This window comes from Clarias gariepinus, chromosome 24, assembly GCF_024256425.1.
Source record: "Clarias gariepinus isolate MV-2021 ecotype Netherlands chromosome 24, CGAR_prim_01v2, whole genome shotgun sequence".
Taxonomy (NCBI): Eukaryota; Metazoa; Chordata; class Actinopteri; order Siluriformes; family Clariidae; genus Clarias; species Clarias gariepinus.
In genome coordinates, this window is record NC_071123.1 from 1,172,166 (window position 1) to 1,187,374 (window position 15,209).

A 15,209-nucleotide genomic window follows, 5' to 3' on the forward strand; every position below is an offset into this window, starting at 1 on the left:
CAAATGTCCTACTCCTATTGTATGCTTATTAGCTATTAATAACAGAGATTGGAAGCAAGGATGGGGAAAAAATATACATTTTTATTACAGATACAATAAAAGAGTAGTATAACACATGACCTTAAAAAATCATACCCTAAGAAAAACTTTAATGGTAGCTTTCCACAAAGAACTAAAAAGTATATAACCTAAAATATGTTTTCTTTTTTTTTTGCTTTATGATCTGCTTGACATCTTCAAATGAAAAACACTGATAATGTTTAGATATTCCCATATGCAAAATATCATAACCAAAAACAGGAAGGAATGAAATTTGGCCACTTTCTTACATTTTAGATAAGATAAGATTATCAATCCTGATATTCATTTAGTCAGTATTCTATCAGCTAAACTACTAAATCATGCCACAGAATATAGCATGTACAATACATAGTCTATAAAATAAATAATAATATGTCTATAAAGCCGTATTTTCGTAATCAAATCAATAAAAATAAGGTCTGTCTTGTAAAAGTAATTGTACTAATGCATACATCCTGCTAAACACACACACACATAGTCTTCCAAAGTCTTTGTATATCTGTATTTATAAGGCTCAGTATTAATAAGAGATGGGGTGAAACTTTAGAGCTTGGTTTGTCGTGGTAAAACGTCATCGTCTTTCTTTTCCTCCGTTTCAGCGCAGAGAGTTTTCGGCTTGACGTGATCACAGGACTCGTCACGTTTCTTCTGGACGCTGTGCCAGACGCCGTAGGAGAAATAGATCAGCATGCCTAAATGGCAGATTATTCGAGTTATAGTTTGTTGAGAACACTGGTAGAAAAATGATCACATATATGTCTTGAGTTCACTCTGGGATGTATGAATGAAGAGACATCACATGAACCATCCAATGGTCTGAGGAATCATGTCAGACAAATTCCACTCGGATTTCTTAAAACAAAATGAAGTAAAGAGCCTCGTACACCTGTCTTACACTGTCATCTATAATGCTGCCTACGTATGAATGTCTGCAGTCTGGCTACTCTTTTTAAATGGTTTAATAATCTTTAGCTTATTCAGCAGTTGTTTAATACAGTAGGTGTGGTTGTCATGTTTCAGCCACATTTCCTGCCAAACTAAATCTCACAAAGCACATAAAAGACCTGAAACTGTCCCAAACAATTTGAGCGTTGTAAAAGAGAGACTCCTTTTTCTTTTCATTTCCCTGTGCATTTCTTCTGATCATACATTACCCCAGCCATTATTTCCACTTTCTTTTCATAATAAAATATATTACAATACAATGAAATACTGTCCACATTAACACCTTGCGTTTCTTTGTTTGTGGTCAAGTATTAGATTATGATTACTCACAGCAGTCACAGAGTATATTTAACCAGCCACCCAAAAAAATGCAACCCCTTTATGCATGTCACTCTGGATAAGGGCATCTGCCAAATGCCGTTAGTGTATTGTAAAAGCAACCTTGGCAACCCTCCTAGTAACTGTTCTCTCTGCTGCTCCTCCTCCAAGCATGAGGCAGAGTGATTCCTGCCCTGGTGGATTTTTATTAGCTTTGGTTGCCTTTTCGACCACTAATAAAAATATACAGGGTAACCTTGAATTAGGATAATAATTCGTCCTGGAAAGCGGGCTCGTATTTCAAAACACTTAAATCAAAGCGAATTTCCCTATAAGAAATAACAGAAACTTAAATTATTCATTTACAGTCCAAAATAAAAAAAACATAAAAATAATTAACACCAAATATAAACTAAAAATAAAACAAATTTTGCACTTTACCTTTAAAAAAGTAAAAGTAAATCCCGACAGATACGTGTTTCTGTTTATGCACGCAGGCGCTGTGTGTGTGTGTGTAAAGGCGAGAGAAGAAGGGGTGTGTGTGTGTGTAAAGGCGAGAGAAGAAGGGGTGTGTGTGTGTGTGTGTGTGTGTGTAAAGGCGAGAGAAGAAGGGGTGTGTGTGTGGGGGGGGTGTAAAGGCGAGAGAAGGAGGGGGGTGTGTGTGTGTGTAAAGGCGAGAGGAGGAGGGGTGTGTGTGAAGGGGCATGGGTCCAATGTATGGAAGCAAAATAGTCTCATTAATAATTCACACAAAAGACACGATGCACACATGCGTATCCCAATTCACATGCATAAAACCCGAATCAAGTAGCTTAGCTTTGCACATCTTTTGCGCAATCTGAGTTAATTACAATGGAATTAAATATACGTATATGCTATATGTGTTTATTGCTGTAACTGTAAGTTCAAACAGACCAAACACCAGTTTAGAAAGTCATAATAAATGATCAATTGACCACTTAAATTGTAAAGACAATAGTCAGTCACATGCTATTTTTACTATGCTGAGTGTTTTATTTGCTTTATTTGAAAATGAAAAACTGTGACAAACATCAAATGATGGTGAAGTGTTTATAAAGATATAAATCGATTATTTCTTAGTCATTAATGAAACATTAAGAAATAAAGTAATAACTAAGACGTGAATCCTGTTCTTGTTATAAGTAGGTAAAGCTTCATTTCCATTGTAATTAACTCAGATTGTGTAAAAAGTGTGTAAAGGCTGAGCTACTTGAGGGCTGTGATTGGTTGAATGGTGAGGTCACATCTGATTGGCTAAAGAGCACGAATGATCCACATTGGTGCCAGCAAAGTCTCTAAATTACACACACGCAAATCCAGGGATATTTGCACACGAAAGACGATTTTCATTTTGAAATAAAAGATTTCTTTCTTTTGCTTTATACCTGCGCACACATGTGTGTTATAATAAACAGTACACACGTGCTGTACATACACGCATACAAATACAAAATTAAATATGTTTTACACACACACGTGGTCACAGTGTTATAGTAAACAGTACACGCGTGCACGGATGGTAATTATACCAGTAAGAGACGCACTAAGACCCAGCAGGGTAGACAATTACCCACAATTCTACAGCGCAAGAGAGAGAAAAACCATTGGCTCAGTTGTGATCACGTGACGCTAGGCCTCAAAACAAGAAGCGCATGCGTGATACATGATACTCGGCACTCGTAAACCAAGACTTGCTCATTTTCCAAGTCAAAATTCATTAAAAAATCTTCACGCAATCCAAGGTTCCACTGTAAAGCCAAATATGGCTGTGAATGAACAATAGCAGATTTGCAAAACGTGTAGAGCCACAAGCTAATGAAATGAAACATTAAACAATGACATATTTTAATGTTAATATTCCAGCAGAATTAAAACATATGAAGATGTAAATGAGGATTTTAATAAGTTTAACAATGAGCCAGGACTGTTTGTCTTACCTATTGCCATCCACACTGCGTAACGGATCCATGTCTCTCCTCCCAGCTGAACCATCAAATAAATATTTACAAACGTGCTGAGGATGGGAAGCACTGGCACGAGAGGAACCTGCACCCAGGACGTATTAGCTTTTTAGCCACAGTAGAAAGTTGTAAGTAAAGTGTGATGGATGATCTAGATTAGAGTCTCACCATGAAGGAGGCCTTGTTGCTGCTCTGTGGCTGTATCCAGATGATGATGATGGCGGTGAGTAAAAGCAGTGCGAGTATGCAGATGATCAGAATCATCCACCACGTCCCCACCAGGCCTGACTCCACCCCCTTCGTCAGAATAACACTCAGAGCCACTATCAACATGACTTAAACACACAAACAGACACACACAGATCAACTAATGATCAGTGCAGCTGCAAGTTCATTCACAGGTCAGGGTTTACGATCATTTCTGCAGTAACAGCTCATTCACAGGGACTTAATGTATATACCTGTGCTTTATTCCTTTGATATGGAGTATCCTATTGCTAACAAACTATTCACACAAACATATTCACACAAGCCTAAATATTTGGCTAAAAAAACATACAAGCTAAGCATATACAGTACTTATTAACGTAGCTGTACAGAAGATGTAATTGTTCCATAAATGTTGTCGAGTTTCTTTTTAACTTAAAGCAGCGAAGATCCGCTGAATCCGGCGACACACCATAGGTCAATGACAATAAAAAAAAAAGGGATATGGGTTTATATGGAAACCTCGCCAATGTGTGTGTTAACGGTGTGGCTTCAGACATCAAACATTGCATCTGGGTTTTTGGATATGTCTGGTAGAATAAAAGTTATTATTACTTTTATAGCGTGTAAATTTTTATCACTGCTGGAATATGGGAGTGACATCACAAAAATGTGGAACCTTTAAAAATGAGCATATTGTAATAATTTTTTGTTCATAGAAACAACCAAAAACAATCAGTCAAACATGTGGTCGTGTGCTGTTACTTTGCCTGTGTGAACCTTTTTTGTTGTCTTGTTTGGGTAGTTTGTGTAGGCTAAAATAAACTAAAATTCAGTTCATCATATTGCCTATTTTGTGTTTAATAAAAAAGGATACATTACTTAATAAAAAATCCTCAACCATATATACAGTATGTATATTACAAAAAAACAGCATAACAAATAATGGCTGAAATACTCGGGTTGTTTAGTGACAACAAAGATACTTTATGATGTTGACTTTATAACCGTATCTTCTTTTGTTTTCCTGGACATCACCAGGAAGTGCTACAGTATAGTCAATGGAAACGTTAACTATTTTTCCCACGTTTGCCTAGAAGTGCTTTTACAAAAAAGGTCTTTCGGTAAACATATTACTGATTTGTCTGAAATTGCTTAGAATTAATTTTTTAAATATTTATGGGAAAAACATGCAATATATTTTACAGTACAATCACATGGTTACAGTAAGGTGAATAAAAGAGAATTAATTTTATTCCTTTTTAATAAAATCACAATTATACCTACACTCAGATGGATATGATGAACAAATAAACCATTAGTTTCTTTTTAACAGAATTCTTATAAACAGGAGACTCACTGATGATGATGGTCAGTATGGAGACGACTTTAGTGCTGGTGCGTGTAGGTGAAGATGGCGGTCGTATTAAACTCCACTTCCCCTCCTTGTTCAGCTTGTCTGGATCCCCCTGGTATCTGTGTTACACACATTGTTAATGTATACACTAATTCACTGCTCGTTGTGAAGTTTATTTATATATATATATATGTTGATATGATGAAGTTTGGAAGGACTCTCCAGTCTCAGCATTTTGTAACAAAGGTAAAGCTGTAGCGTTAAGTTTTCTGACAACAAAAACAATATTAAATTTAACTCTGAATGGATCAAAAGTATGATGTCATTCTTCATTAAATACAGTTATTCATTCATGTGCTGATTTTCATTTACTCATCTTCCATACTGCTTTATCACATGTAAGGCATCTCTCTCTCTCTCTCTCACTCACACACACACACACACACACAACACGCAATCTCCATGTGCACGAACCCTTAACTCAGATTCAGCATGCAAGGCCACCATGCTGCCTCTATACAGTATTTTTATACACTGCATAATACAGTTAGAGGGAGGTTGAAGTTAGATGAAGAGTGGAGCGGCAAAATGAGGACCATCTATGATTACTGGTGTACCTGAGGAAGAGGATGCAGATAGCCACCAGCGTGTAGGCAAACAGTGTGCCGATAGACATCATGTCCACCAGAGCTTTTAGATCGAACAGAAGGGCCATGATGGCTGCAAAACAACATGCATTTGTGTCAGATCAGCACTTTTTATTTACACTATTTTCAGGTGCTTTGTGTGATGTAATATGATGATGTAATAAGAATAATGTTTTTATGATAATGCTGTACTACTACTACTAATAATAATAATGTATAACAGTCCGGTTCATCTGATGCACCTGCACTGATTACTGTGGTTCAGTCTTTCCTTTTTTTAAAATCCAGACGCACAAAGGAAAAAGAATCATGTGTCAATCATTTGTTGATCTGTTGACTTACAGTGTGACTTTCCTTTATGAATGCAGTGCACTTTCATAGAAAGATTATCCTTTTTCATTACATTTCCATGGAATTTCCGTTAATTTTAAATGTAACATCAGGTGTGTTTTTTGCTACCTTACCTGCCACTATTCCTGATGCCAGCGTGGCGTAGACGGGACTCTGCCTGGAGCTGATTTGACTCAGGAATTTAAAGAGAAGTCCGTCCCGGGCCATGGCAAACAGGACACGTGGCATCGGGAACATCGCGCCCAGCAAACTGGCACAAGATGCATTTATTATTTAACAATTACAAAAATACTTTATCAAAAAATAATTATTACTCCTCGCTCCAAATGTTAATATTCACATCAAATCATAGACAAGGATGTACTGTATAGTGTTTACAGGTTGCTATGGATCCGGCTGCTGAAACTGTGTCCGTAAAAGCTGAAAGTGATGAAGATGATCATGATGAAACTTTACAAAAAGTAGTAAAACGTCAAAAGCTGTTGGTTTTATAGTTTACTCATTATTATATATTTTACAGGCATTTCCAGTTAGAGTTAGAGTTTTGTATTGTGATAACTGTTGCTCATTAGTTCCCGAGGTACCATTCCGTGTTGATGGAAATGGACACCTTTGGTACTTTAGAGAGGTGCGTGTTTGTTTAGAGTGTAACACCGAAACACTTCCAGCTGTGATCAATTCTAATAATTGGACAACATTGTCACCACCACAAGGAAATGTACAGTTTTTTTTTTTAGCCATATCTTTTTATTTTTGAGAAAATAAATTCTTGGAAGTGCAGCATTAACCATTAAATCTAGTAAATGTTTAACACTTGGTTGTTTATTTATTCAGGTTCCTCGACTATATATATTTTTTTACATTGGATTTGGATTTATCGTAGCTTTAATGGGTTTCAGCTTCATCACCAAACACATCAAACCCCATCTGTCCGCCTGCGTAATTCATTTCGTCATTTGAGAAAGTGATAACGAGGTGAACTATGGCCCCGTGTTATGTCTTAAACCATGTTGGGAGCCGAAATGACCCATTTAAAATCATATTCATGTTACACAGATGATTAGGTCCATCGTCTTTAAGTGCACACACCCGCCCACACACCCGCCCACACACACACACGTTACAAGCATGTGGACGACCTTTGCTCCACATGTCTATGAATTTGATAATGAATGAAAGGTAGATCAGAGATTTTAAGCATTTGTAATCTTATTAAAGGAAAAGTGGAAAGAGATGAGCCGGGGTCTGGTAGAGCACAGAGCGAGAGAGCGTCCCACCTCGTAGAGAGCGCGCACAGAGAGCCGACGGCCACGGCGTACTTCGCCGGCTCCCAGCCCACGTATGCGAAGGCATCAGGGAGAGGACTCTGGATGCTCAGCCTGTAGTACGGCATCATGAGCGTGAGAGCAGCCGAAACACCAAAGTAAGCTAGAAAACAGATCAGGAGCGACGCCACGATACCCACAGGGATGGACTTCTGAGGGTTGCGAACCTCCTCACCTAGAATGGAAGATCCGGAGTGAGTAACGGCAAGGCTGCCGTCTTAGAGTGAAAAGAATAAAACAAATGCTGTATAGGTACAAAAGAGAATCAGATGGTGTCTAGTTCTCTACAACTCAAACTTCATGTATTGTCATAGAACATACACACACTCACTCATTCACTCACTTACTCACTCACTCACTCCCTCACTTACTTACTCACTTACTCACTCACTCACTCAATCACTTACTCACTCCCTCACTCCCTCACTCTTACTCCCTAACTCACTCACTCCCTCACTCCCTCCCTCACTCACTTACTCACTCACTCACTCCCTCACTTACTTACTCACTTATTCACTCACTCACTTACTCACTCCCTCACTCACTCCCTCGCTCACTCACTCATTTACTCACTCACTCACTCACTCACTCATTCACTCACTTACTCACTCACTCCCTCACTCACTCCCTCACTCACTTTCTCCCTCCCTCCCTCACTCACTCACTCACTCACTCACTTACTTCCTCACTCCCACACTCACTCCCTCACTCACTCCCTCACTCACTCCCTCACTCACTTTCTCCCTCCCTCCCTCCCTCACTCACTCACTCACTCACTTACTTCCTCACTCCCACACTCACTCCCTCACTCACTCACTCTCTCACTCATTCACTCACTCACTCCCTTACTTCCTCACTCCCACACTCACTCACTCCCTCACTCACTCCCTCACTCACTTTCTCCCTCCCTCCCTCACTCACTCACTCACTCACTCACTCACTTACTTCCTCACTCCCACACTCACTCCCTCACTCACTCCCTCACTCACTCCCTCACTCACTTTCTCCCTCCCTCCCTCACTCACTCACTCACTCACTCACTTACTTCCTCACTCCCACACTCACTCCCTCACTCCCTCCCTCCCTCACTCACTCACTCACTCACTCACTTACTTCCTCACTCCCACACTCACTTACTCACTCACTCCCTCACTCACTCCCTCACTCACTTTCTCCCTCCCTCCCTCACTCACTCACTCACTCACTTACTTCCTCACTCCCACACTCACTCCCTCACTCACTCACTCTCTCACTCATTCACTCACTCACTCCCTCACTTACTCCCTCACTCACTCACTCCCTCACTCACTCACTCACTTCCTCACTCCCTCACTCACTTCCTCACTCCCTAACTCACTCACTCCCTCACTCCCTCCCTCCCTCACTCACTTACTCACTCACTCACTCCCTCACTTACTTACTCACTTACTCACTCACTGCCTCACTCACTTACTCACTCCCTCACTCACTCCCTCGCTCACTCACTCATTTACTCACTCACTCACTCACTCACTCATTCACTCACTTACTCACTCCCTCACTCACTCACTTACTTCCTCACTCCCACACTCACTTTCTCACTCCCTCCCTCACTCACTCACTTACTTCCTCACTCCCACACTCCCTCCCTCACTCACTCACTCTCTCACTCATTCACTCACTCACTTTCTCACTCACTCCTTCACTCACTCACTCCCTCCCTCACTCCCTCACTCATCATCTATATACCGCTTTATCCTGTTTATGACTTGCAGGGTCTGGAGCCTATCTCAGGGGACTTAGGGCATGAGACGGGGTACATCCTAAACACGGTGCCAATCCATCACACGGTACACACATACACACACTCGAATTAGACTAATCTGCATGTCTTTGGACTCCCGGAGGAAACTGGAGAGCTCAGAGGAAACCCACCAAGCACAGGAAGGACATGCGAACTCCATACAAACCTGGACCCTGCGTGTGCAAGGCGACAGGGATAACCACTACGCCACCTTGCACAACTCATAGAATATATTATAATTTAAAAAACAGTTTTCTTATAGGACTTTAATATTTTTTCTTTAAAACCTGCATATTTATGCAAACTTGTATTTTAAGCCAAAAGTTACCATCAGTAGGATTATCACATTGCCTTTACATTGCCGAGGAATTGCCTTTACTCCATGACACTTTGGCTTAATCTTTTTATTTATAACCTTGTAAAAGTAAAAATCGAAAAAAAAAATTACAATAAAACAATCCATTTCTAGATTGTCACAATGCTAAACTGATAAACACACACACACACACACACACACAGATGTCTAATAAGTCATGCACCTGTAGTGGCGATACAATCGAATCCCACAAAAGCGTAGAAGCAGGTCGCAGCCCCGGCCAACGTTCCTTCAAATCCAAAGGGAAAAAATCCTCCGATCCCGTAATTGGAATTACCAGTGGTGCTGTTTGGGTTTCTGTTCATTGTAAGATAAAAAGAAAATCAGTTTAATCGTAGTTGGATTTTCTCTGTTTAAAACATGGTTTCTGGATAGGGGAAAACGCCGAATATATTAATTATATACTTTGCATGCTTCATTCTGTCCCAAAGGGGATGCAAACTTTTGCACTGAACTGTACCCAAAACCAACAACTAAAGCTATTAAAGAAAAAGCCATCGCAGTTCTCTGGGTCATAACGGGACTTACATGGATATGGTGGTGTTGAAGATGTCCTCCTCCGTTATCTGCCAGTTCTTTAAGTCACCTTTAATAAACCCAGCGATGATGACGAACAGCAGCACGAGGATGTTCACAGCCGTGAAGATCTTGTTGACCATCGCTGACTCCTTCACTCCGAAGGCAAGGATCCCTGGGGAAGATTTAGGATCAGAAATATAAACAATGCAAATTTACACATACTATTACTACTAATGATGATAACAATCATTCTAATAGAAAATAGTTATATTTAAAATCTATCACATTTATATTTCATTTTTACTTAGAAACTTAAAAAATGGAAAATTTACAGTTTATTGGGAAAACTGAGACAAAACTCATTTTTTTTAAGTTTTTCAAAATTTATTTGCTTTTAAACATACAATATTCTAAAATACATATAATATTTTAAGTAATTGATTAACAGTAACATAAAAAAATAGATTTGATTTTTAAATTTTGTCTGATTTCATGTCTTTTTTTGGTTTACTTTTTACTTTCTAAAAATATTTTTGAAGCAAATAGTTTTAGTGGAAACTGTCTGTTTTGGTTGCTGGGTTGTTGATCTGCATTTCTATGGCTGTGCAAACTTTAGGAACTTCTGAGCCACGGTCTAACTTACCTGCCAGGATTAGGATAAGTGCTGCTGAAAAGAAGTCTGGGTACGGAGCGAGACCAGGTAAGTTCATGGCTACCTTTTCCCTCAAAAAAGAATCGATGACTTTCCCGATGAGGTCATCAAACGTTCCGCTCCAGGCCCGGGCAACGCTGGAAGTACCTGCATAAATACGGCATGTTATAAAACCGGCACACAATCAGAAGACAAGTCCACTCGCCATGTACACACGGTTATTTATAGTGGCGAATGATCTGTGCTGGCCAGGTTGCCTGGGTACTGTTTTTATAGGTGATTATTGAACACTATTCCCAGTGTTATACGTCTTCATCCCAACATGCACGTGTTCCCAGGTCTCTCATCTTCTACCGTTATTTGGCTGTGGTCCGTGTACTTAATAGTTTTTCAGAACTCTATCATCTCACTTCCTTGTATTTCCAGGATCTGGAATCCTATCTTTTCAGGGTTCTGTTTCCCCAGTGAAGTTCTGTTCCCCTAGCAGAGGTGGATCTGGAAATTTTTGCACAGGGTGACGAAGGGGTGGCGAGGAAGGGCGGTGTGCAGAGGTATCAATAAACAATCGAAGACACTTTTTTCAATCATATCATGAATGTATTGATTACTGATTTTATGGTTTTTTACATATATTGTTAAATCTAAAACCAATAATGTTGTTCTGTTTACTGAATGGTGTGTTACTGCACCGGCCCAAGGTCCAACTGAAACTACAGTAAAATCATCTGTCTCACTAGACACACCCTGGAGCAGACAGGGTTAAGCGCTCACCAGTGGCAGATGGGTGAAGGTGGGCCTTGAACCACTGACTATCTGGTCAGTAACCCAGAGCCACCACTGCACCCAAAGCTTCCCATGTAACAGCTTCCTAGTGCCGATGCCTTTAGTTCCTATATGACAGGATTTCCAGGTCAAGACTCTATGGCTATGTTCCTCGAGCAGATATAATGGACTAGGCTCAAATGGACCTTAATAATAAATGAATTAATATAGTGATATATTTAGATGTTATTTTTTGAACCACTTTTTTGTTTCAATCTGAATCTAAACCTCATGTGTTGAGTTTTCTTGCCTATGACGTAGGACAGCAGCAGGTTCCATCCAGTAATAAAGGCCCACACTTCACCCACAGTCACGTAGCTGTACAGATACGCAGAACCCGTTTTGGGCACACGGGCGCCAAACTCAGCGTAACACAGCCCAGCAAATACCGATGCCACGGCGGCGATGAAGAAGGAGATGATGATGCTGGGGCCGGATACGGTGCGCGCCACCTCGCCTGAGAGCACGTAGACGCCAGCGCCCAGAGTGCTTCCCACACCCAGCGCCACCAGGTCCAGCGTGGTCAAACAGCGCCTGAAATTGGAGCTCTCGCCATCCGGCTCCAGGGGCTTCACCCGGGACAGGCTCTTCAGGAAGGAGAGCAGCTTTGAGCAACCCATCCTGGGAAGAAGAAGAAATTGATGTTTCATTCAATAAATCAATAATAATAAGTCAATAAATGACTCATTTAGAGATTAGCAGAGAGAAAATCAAACTTTGGAATGAGTTGAAATAATACATTTAAGGTAATTGTGTCAATGTTGTTGTTTTGTTGGCTCTTCAGATGTCAGATTTTAAACTCAAAGTCAAATAAATGGCCATTAGCCATACGGACAAGTACAGCGGTTTTCGAGATCGCCATGGTTACTTCTGAATCTCAGAATAATAGTTCAGTGATGAATTCAGCTGGATGCCTGACAGACTTTGATTTTATGTGACATGCAACAGATAAAAGTAAGAACGAGCAAATGTGAGACACGTAGCAGCAGCGCCCCAGCCGTTATCTGATCTGATAGAGAAAAGCCTTTACTGTAGTTTTTACTTCTCTTTCGGAGAATACAGTGGAATAAAGTGTAAATCGTGTGAAGTCTGATGTCAGAGACGAGCAGGGCGTCGTCCGCCTGTCCTACACACACACACACACACACACACACACACACAAATCTAGATTGCGACTGGGAGAAGATTCATGGAAGTTGATTACAGGGATATAGAGGTGGTAATAAAACTGATAACTGAATAGTGTGTGTGGATTAAAGATTAGAATACCTTTAATAAAATTTCTGATTAATTTACATAAATAAAAATGAGAAATAAATCTGCCCTATCTCGCTATCTTACTGTTAATGAACAGTTTATTCTTTCATATTAACTTCATATTAAAATACACATAATATTTTAAGTAATTGATTAACAGTAACATTAAAAAAATAGATTAGATTTTTTAATTTTGTCTGATTTCATGTCTTTTTTTTTGTTTACTTTTTACTTTCTAAAAATATTTTTGAAGCAAATAGTTTTACTGGAAACTGTTTGTCTGTTTTTGATTACCACAATCAATTTAACAGTTAAACAAAAAAAAACAATTAAGAGAATTATTTTATGTGTTTAATTTCTGTTTTTAATTTATTTAAAAAACAAATGATAAATGCTGCACATTTCATCTTTTCTGTTCTCTTCCTTTTCTGTTATGTCTCAGTTTTCGTATTAAACAGATCATTCTTCCCATAGTCTTATAATCACTTATAATCAATAATGTTGATTTAACTCTCACATTAAAACCAAATCTCAGAATTCATCAAACAGATCCGTTTAATATCGTTTATAGATTTATAAACTTTATAATAAACCCAGTCCGTTTGCGGTGAGTGGTGAAGCTGTAGGAGTCTTACCTGAGGGCTCAGAGTGCAGTGTGGGCAGCGTCTAAAGGTGTGTCCGTGTGTGTGTCTGTGTGTCTGCGTGTGTGTGTGTGTGTGTTGTCTTGATTCAACTACAGTCCATCTTTCTTGGCCCCTCCTGTCTCGACTCACGTGTTTCAAACGTTCACATGGAGCTTTTGACAGATTCTGTTACATTTAGGAGGAATATGTGATTTCTGGGAACGTGGACAAGTTCCTCTACTTCACACCTACACACACACACACACACACACACACACACACACGCACACAAAGACGATTAGGAATGGAACCAACGTCTCTTGCCGTTCTCGTGTTCTAACCTTAAAACTGTTGGACTTGTGTGTTTGCGTGTAAGGTTGTAGGTTCAAATCCCAGAACTGTTTTGCATTTGGATGTGTGTTTGTGCTCTTTATGTTTGAGGACTCCTGGTTGAAAGGTCCTAGGTTCGAACCCCAGCACCACTAGGTTGCCAGTGTTGGGCCCCTGAGCAAGGTGTGTAAGTTGCTCTGGATAAGAGCGTCTGCCAAATGCCATAAATGTAACGTAAAAGCTCGAATCTCTGGACCGTTAGACTCATTTTTATGGGTTTGTTTTACTCACACAGGTTTGTGTTTAAATCTCTGTACTCTGCCCTTTAGGAAGGTTATGATGTCATGTCAAGGATGTGAGTGCAGATTATTCAGGAATGCTGGATTTTAGCTCATTGCTAACTGCGGTGAGTGTGTTTGCTTAGCTTTAAGGACAATCTGACGGTATCTATTAAAAAAAAAAAAAAAAACTCGGCAGTGAATAAAATACTTGTGCAGATTAAATATAATTATTAGGGCGACTTTATGAAATCTAAACTTGCCCATGATGGTAATAAGGGCTCGTCAGTGAACGTCAGTATGAAACATTTATCTGCAAAGTCGTTAGTCCGGATGGTTTAGGGAAACGGAATGGACGAACACAACAGCTTCCCACACACACGGTGTGTGTATCTCATCTCGTGCATCCCTTAGTTAGTAAAGCCGCACACACTCCCACAGTCTTTTAGTTCCTTCACAGCAGCCAATCAAGTCAATCGTCTTTAAAGCAAATTTAAGGTATTGTCTCTTTACAGCAGTGTGTGTGTGTGTGTGTGTGGGTGTGTGTGTGGGTGGGTGTGTGTTACATGACGTAAAACTGATAAGCAGTAAAATATGTTTGTCTAATTATCTACGGTAATCAGATATCAGATTAGATGTCCACACCGAGTGAGCGGGATTCTGCTGATGGGACAAACTGACAGTCTCCAGACAGCCAAGTTCACTTTATTAAACATTAATAATTAATCTGTTTGGTTCGCAGTAAGGAGACTGAATCACGAGATCATTATCACAACTAAAGAAAATGGCTTTAAGAATCCACTCCTTTATTGGCTGTAAACCAGCAACGAGCCTGAAACCCTACAAGCACCATAATGTTAATGACTTTATAGTCTTAATATGCGCGAGAACGCCCTGCGCACATCGTCCTGCGACCCGCCACCTCGGGTCTTTAATACTTTCTCGAATCGGCGCCGCGGCACGCTGCTATCAGCAGAACTATTTCCCGTTTCCCCCCTTCGTTTCCTGGTAGAGTAAGTACGGCGTGAGACACTCCAGTGATGGATGTGGGATGGAGCAGAGTCGCTCTTCACTTCCTTAGGCTAATTTTTAAAGCTGAAAGTGCTGACACTGGAGGCTCCTTCCATACATTAAACGACTGCTTCATATCAAATATTTTGGAGAAAAGATAAGGAATCAGGGACATGTGCATTAATCCAAACCCCTTGATCAATACACGCTGACCAATCAGAGTTCAGAACGGACCGTTAATCCTCCCTGTGTTGCTGGATGTGTGAGATGGCAGGAAGTGGTGAACTTCTGCTGAACAAGGCAAAGCCGCTGCTTTAAAAAATGCTGACGACAGATTAAAGGTCG

General features: G+C 40.1%; 1 protein-coding gene across 1 annotated transcript; it reads right to left on the bottom strand.

Annotated features, from left to right (window-relative positions):
- Positions 1-76: 76 nt before the first annotated feature.
- Positions 77-13,327, bottom strand: zgc:175280 (cationic amino acid transporter 2 family protein). Its single transcript, XM_053485990.1, has 12 exons — positions 13,258-13,327; positions 11,616-11,986; positions 10,535-10,690; positions 9,901-10,063; positions 9,536-9,669; positions 7,166-7,388; positions 6,002-6,138; positions 5,508-5,610; positions 4,894-5,009; positions 3,495-3,661; positions 3,303-3,411; positions 77-773 (listed from the first exon to the last, which is right to left on the bottom strand). The coding sequence occupies exons 2-12, from the start codon at positions 11,983-11,985 to the stop codon at positions 625-627; spliced, it is 1,827 nt and encodes a 608-aa protein (XP_053341965.1). The 5' UTR covers position 11,986; positions 13,258-13,327; the 3' UTR covers positions 77-624.
- Between the last annotated feature and the right edge of the window lie 1,882 nt (positions 13,328-15,209).

Bases quoted from the DNA above. Each gene is read 5' to 3' on its own strand.
- zgc:175280 (XM_053485990.1), bottom strand. From the start codon at position 11,985: ATGGGTTGCTCAAAGCTGCTCTCCTTCCTGAAGAGCCTGTCCCGGGTG. The intron at 10,691-11,615 runs GCAAGAAAACTC...GTATTTATGCAG, and splicing joins GCTGCTGTCCTACGTCATAG to GTACTTCCAGCGTTGCCCGG. The intron at 7,389-9,535 runs GTGCATGACTTA...CTTCCATTCTAG, and splicing joins CGATTGTATCGCCACTACAG to GTGAGGAGGTTCGCAACCCT.